At 45.8% G+C, this 6,000-nt stretch overlaps 1 protein-coding gene across 1 annotated transcript; it reads right to left on the bottom strand.

Moving 5' to 3' along the window:
- Positions 1 to 298: 298 nt before the first annotated feature.
- On the bottom strand, positions 299 to 5,059 carry NUDT10 (nudix hydrolase 10). The gene is made up of 2 exons (XM_005593598.4): positions 4,414 to 5,059; positions 299 to 1,569 (listed from the first exon to the last, which is right to left on the bottom strand). Coding segments are annotated over exons 1-2 (495 nt in total). The 5' UTR covers positions 4,908 to 5,059; the 3' UTR covers positions 299 to 1,568.
- Between the last annotated feature and the right edge of the window lie 941 nt (positions 5,060 to 6,000).

Raw genomic sequence — 6,000 nt, 5'->3', positions numbered from 1 at the left:
AGGTGTTATCAAAACCCCTGCTCACCAGCATATAAGAATCCATTCTTACTTTCCAGTTTGAATAAATAAGAATTTAGCTTTTCCTATTTCAATGGGCCAAATTAAAGGAAAAAACTGCTAACATTGGTCTACAGCAAGGGAACTGCTAGCCACTCCAGGGTATTTCTCCCTTCTCTTTTTGGGCATTTGACCTCTTGGGCCAGAAGCAGTATGCCACAGCCAACCTTTTTTAAACAATCTAAATGTTTTCCTTTTTTTCTACCTTGTATATTAGGCTTAATAAGAAGAACTCCAGTAATTACTTTTATAAACTTTATTACGGAAAATGCCAAACATACAAAAATAGAGATGAACATATATAATGAACCTCATTTTAGCCATCACCCAGCTTCAACAATTATCAAGGCCAATTTCGTTTCATCAATCTTTGCAATGCACTTAACATCCAGATTTACTATTTTGAAGCAAATTCCAAGAATCATATCATATCAGCCACAAATGTTTGAGAATGTAGATGAGGACCCTTCTTTCTAACATAATGATAAAACCATTATCCTAATACCAAATACCCCACCAATGTTCAAATTACCCCGATTGTCTCATAAATGTATTTGTTTTACAGTTCGGTCAAATCACAATTCAAATAAGATCCATACAATTGGTTAATATGTCTCTTAAGTCTCTTTAAATCTATAGGTTCATCCTCCATCTCTTTCATCCTTGCAAGTTATTTACAGAAGAAACTGAGTCATGTGTCCTGTAGTTTCTTATAGTCTGGATTCTGCTGATCTCATCTCCATGGTGTAAAATAATGTTTCTCTGCCCTATTTTCTAAAAATTAGGAATTATTTCTAGGGGCGTGGTCAAATTTAGGTTCAATGTTTGGGCAAATATTTTAAGAGACGGAGTCTCATTATATTGCTCAGGCTAGACTAAAGCTCCTGGGCTCAAGCTATCCTGAGGCAGATGCTTAACACTGTGCCTGGCTTTGCAAATATATTTTATAGATGGTGTAGAATACTGCCATCTGGAGGCACATGTCTGGGATGACACAGACATAGGAGTAAGAATTTTTGCTTTCTAGTATCTCACAGCTGCCTTGAAGCAGTTGTGTGACACTTGATAAACAAAAGTCACATATATGCTAGACAGATTAGAAAGGGATTGTTTAACCATTCAGTATCATTACAAAATATGAACTATTTAAACAAATCTTCAGTGATGTCTACCATATTCTAAGCAATATCTTATATGCTAGATATATAAAAAAGACTAAGGAAACAAGTTCCTTGGATTCAAGGGCATATAATCTGGTGGGAAATACAGACACATAATCATAAAAGCACAAAAAAGGCCACAGGTGCCAAGTTAGAATTCTGTACAGATACAGCGGTAGTGCAACAACCTGGAGAATAGTCATTGTAATAAACAGGGAAGAAGTGTCCAAAAGCATAGGATGAGCTGTGTCCTTGGAGTGCGAAAGAGCTCATCTGTGCTTCACAATTCCATTCATCCATTCACATACTTGATCCTTTCAAAGTAAATCTGAACAACATCTATGCCATTCACCTAAAAAAAAAATCTTATTAATAGGGTTTTATTGGTTCATCAATTCCTCTAATCAACAAATATTTATTGAGCTCCTACTATGGCTCATCAACCATTTTGAATTGGAAAAGCCTCCAGTGAATTATCCAATGCAGTTTCCCTGTGAGGCCAGATGAGAGCCTGAGGGAATAACAGATTGTCCCAGGTACATTATGAAGCTGAGAAATCGGGAATACACTTGTAGTAGACATTTCTAATCTGTGGATCAATGACAAATATCTCCAAATTCCAGGCACTGTTCTAGGCTCTGAGGATATGGGGGAGGATTCAGTCTGGGTCCTAGTCCTCAAAAAGTTCATATTCTAATAGGCCAACAGTCATTCAGAAAGATGATTGCAATGCGAGAATGGTGCTGAGAATATTTGTTTTGACTGGTGCTTCCACAAAAGGAACTCTGAAAAAGAAAACTCTGGCCAGCTGTTAGTACTGTAAGCTCTAACCTCCCTTTTCCCAGTCAACAACTATGGAGGGAAGAAATGCTTTTTCTTACAATTGAACTCCACTTAAAGGCAAGTGAGACAAGGAGCAGCTCCAGCATCAGAGCCCTTTAAAGCATCTATCCCACAAGGGCCCTCTAATGTTGCTGTTTCTTTACAAGCTCTTACATATACACACTTCAATTTTTATCGATTTTCTAAATACAAAAATGTTGAAATCTTTACAATGATTCTGTCAAATGAAACTATATACAGGACTTAAAAATATTTATAGCCACCTTTCACCCCTTTCAGGGTTACTTCTTTCAAAGGTGACCTGATTAACAGAACATAGGTTTCTTAGAAAATATGTTAACCATCCAGAGCAGCAAATTCTGTATCAAGCAACCAAACTTACCTTTACTCCAACATGTCATCTTCAAAATTTTTTTAGAATAAGAAAAAGTAGGTACTTGTCCAGTGGGGCACGAGGGGAAAGTCAGTCTTTTTTTTTTTTTTTTTTTTTTTTTGAGACGAGCGCCCATACTGGAGTGCAGTGGGGCGATCTCGGCTTGCTGCAACCTCCACCTCCCGAGATCAAGCGATTATCCTACCTCAGCCTCCCGAGTACCTGGGATTACAGGTGCGCACCACCATGCCCAGCTAGTTTTTGTATTTTTAGTAGAGACGGGGTTTCACCATGCTGGCCAGGCTGGTCTCAATCTCCTGACTTGGTGATCTGCCCGCCTCGGCCTTCCAAAGTGCTGGGATTACAGGTGTGAGCCACCAAGCCCGGCCCCCCGCCCCCACCCATACTCTCTTCAAAAACTAGGCTTTTCCTCAGCTGTCACGGGAGATGAGATCTAGAAGAGGAACCTTGAATTTACATAGCGAAACCCAAAATTTCTTAATAGAAAGTGCATAACAGCGACCCATAGAACAAGACTCCGTCTCAAAAAAAAAAAAAAAAAAAGGAACCCCAAATACCTGTCAATAATGTTTAAGAGATATGACGTAGTCTAGGTTGCTCTAGAAATTAGGAATGATCTTTTCATTTGAATACCCTTTTCACAAAGTAGGCTTTCCTTCTACCTAATTTCAGACATGGATGGGGGAACAGAGGAAGGTCCAGAAGAGAGATTTAGGTATTCTAGATGGGATTCCTGACTTTAAGCAAGTATTGAGGCAAACGTGAGAGCTTTTAATTTGGCACCCAGAAAAGGTTGTCCTGTGAGACAAAACAATTACTCTCTATCATTGAGAGGTTGTTCAGGTATCCTAATAGTTTGACAACTCTGTACCAGCTGAACATCACTAGAACTAACTCAGCTGGGATGTAATCGCCATAAAAGATTCCATTCCTGTGGTTACTGAGAGTCAGGGAGGCTTAAGCGGAATGTCACTACATTCAAATATGGGAGGGAGACCACTTTCTTTCAAAAACAAACTTAAATCCAGAGAACCATGGTTCTTCTACGGTATCCGGTAAGGGGCAATGGGAGTTGGAAGTTGAGCATGGGAAATCAAATTCTGTGAATACAGTTTTTCTGGTAAGATGTGCTTGGCTAGCAGATCCCCAGCAGCATCTATTCAATAAGGTTAATCTACATGGGAAATAGCGATTTGAAGCCAGCAGTGAAAAATTACTTGTGAAAATTTTTTGAAAACCAAATGATCCACATAGAAATAGAAAAAGAAATTTCTGAAAGGGGCAAATGAGATCCCATTTCTGAGGCTAAAGTGACTGTCGAGTGCAGAAAGAGCACAAGATGTAGAATTTCCTAATGTTTTTACAAATTCAAAACTGATTTTTTAAACCAACTCCCACCACAGAAAGGCTCCCTGACAAGGGCGAACGCTGTGAAGGAGAAAACAACTCAAGGGAAAAAAATACTAAAAGATGCCCACACAACCAAGCTGGTCAGACTTCAAAGGCCTCCACTACCAAACAAACCACAAGGCTGGTATCAAAAATGCGCACGCACGCTCACCCACGACTATGTGTGAAATGTAAAACCAAAAACATCACAGGGCGCACAGGTAGACACACACACACTCCCCACACGCTCCCCACCCACCCCTCGCCCCCCCCAAACAGCCCCCAAAAGCAGGGTGAACAGTTAAGGCACCTAAAACCCCAAGCGGCATAGGCTTCCCCGAAATATTTTACAGTGTAACCAAGAAGCGATTTGGAAAGCATCTGAAAAACGTGCAAACTGAAAACAGGGCCTGGCAACAGTTTGCAAGCGTGATTCAGAGGGTCTGCCAAGGAAACAAAAGCCTCCCTCCTCCCCGTGAGACTGCACATGGCACGAGAGGTGCTCCAGGCGGGATGCATTTTAAGCGAGGCAGACAAACAGACGTCTGTGTGGGCGCGAGCAGTACATACTAGGGATCGCTATCTGGCGAGGATGGGGCCATGGAGTTTCCATTGGTTGGGGAACCGCCCAGCTTTAGTTTCTCCAGATATTCGGCATGCACGGGCTTGTGGCACTGGAGAACCTTGATGGCATCGTCGACTTTGAACCACTCTCGCTTCCTCCCAATGCTAACCGAATCTTCCCAATCCTCCAGCAGCTCCGTGACAGTCAGTACATACACGTACGTTCTGTGCTTGGGGTCCTGGTTCTGTTCGAAGACGCCCAGGAGCCGGCCTAACTTCCCCTTGACTCCCGCCTCTTCGTACACCTCTCGGACCGCCGCACCGCCCGGCTCCTCCTCGGGCTCCATGCCCCCGCCCGGCACGATCCAGCGGTCCGGGTACCGGCTGCTACTCACTAACAGGACCTCGTCCTCGCGCTCGCTCCGGAAGCACAGGCACGCCGCCCGCTTCTTGAACCCCTCGGGGTCGTAGGTCCGCGTCTGGTTGGGTTTGCACTTCATCCTTGAGGCAGCCTCCTCTCGCTGCTCCCTGCTGTGTGGGCCGCTGACCCCGCTGCTGCTGCTGCTGCTGCTGCTGCTGCAGGGGAGCAGCCGAGGTGCTGGGAAGAGAAAGGGCCGAGGCGAGGGGCGGGGAGAGAGAGGAGCCTCCGTCTGCCTGCGAGCCCTGGGAGGGGAGAGATGAAGCTGGGCGGGGCGCGGGTGGAGGCGGGGGCAGCGAGGCGTGTCAGTCAGCCAGTCCGAGCCTGCGACTCTCCACAGAGCCCACCCGCTTCTGCGAGGTGAAGCGCATTCTCGGGCGAGTCCATGCTCCCGTTCATGTGCGTGTTCGCAGAGGAGGGCGAGGGGCAGGGGCGAGGGCGGGGGGCGAGGGGTGAGGGGCGGGAGCGGGGGTCTCCTGGCTCCCACAGCGCGCGAATCCTCGGGCCCACTGCGCAGGCGCTTCGCACTTCTGGGACCGGGAACCTCCTTGGCGCAAAGCGAAATACACCGCATTGTGACTTTGGCCAAGACTGCCTCCACGTGTGCCTTTGACCCAAAGGCACGGTGGCTCGGCAGGACGTTTCACCACATTGTGACTTTGGCCAAGACTGTCTCCACGTGTGCCTTTGACCCAAAGGCACGGTGGCTCGGCAGGACGTTTCTCCTCTCCCTCCCCACTGCGCTGCAGGAAACCCACACGCAGTTGTTTTACACATGACAGGGGCAAAGGCAGCGTCGTCATCATCCTCCCCCACTATCAACCATTCTGGCTTACTCATGGGACCTGGGCCCTGGTGTTGTCAGAACAACACACGGGATTCTTGGCAGAGTAGCCGGGCATCTTTGCTGAGTCACATGATACAGTCTTATTTCAACAGGTTCCCACCTTGCAGAGCATCTTGGCGCAGCCAGTAATTTAATGCTTTTCTTAAACCCCTGTTCACAACCTGCCTGACCTCCCTGCGCCTCAGTTTCCTCATGGGTACACTCCTCGCCTCCTTGCTGCAGCCATTTGCACTTCGATGCACATACACCTTAAAGACCAGAGCATCACCCATCTAGTAGTCCTGCGTTAAAGCCCAAAGACATTCTCCTATTCTCCACACACTCCACC

The sequence above is a fragment of the Macaca fascicularis genome, chromosome X, assembly GCF_037993035.2.
Source record: "Macaca fascicularis isolate 582-1 chromosome X, T2T-MFA8v1.1".
Taxonomy (NCBI): Eukaryota; Metazoa; Chordata; class Mammalia; order Primates; family Cercopithecidae; genus Macaca; species Macaca fascicularis.
This window is presented reverse-complemented; position numbering and strand designations above follow the sequence as displayed.

Coding starts and splice junctions, on each gene's coding strand:
- NUDT10 (XM_005593598.4), bottom strand. CDS start 4,907: ATGAAGTGCAAACCCAACCAGACGCGGACCTACGACCCCGAGGGGTTC.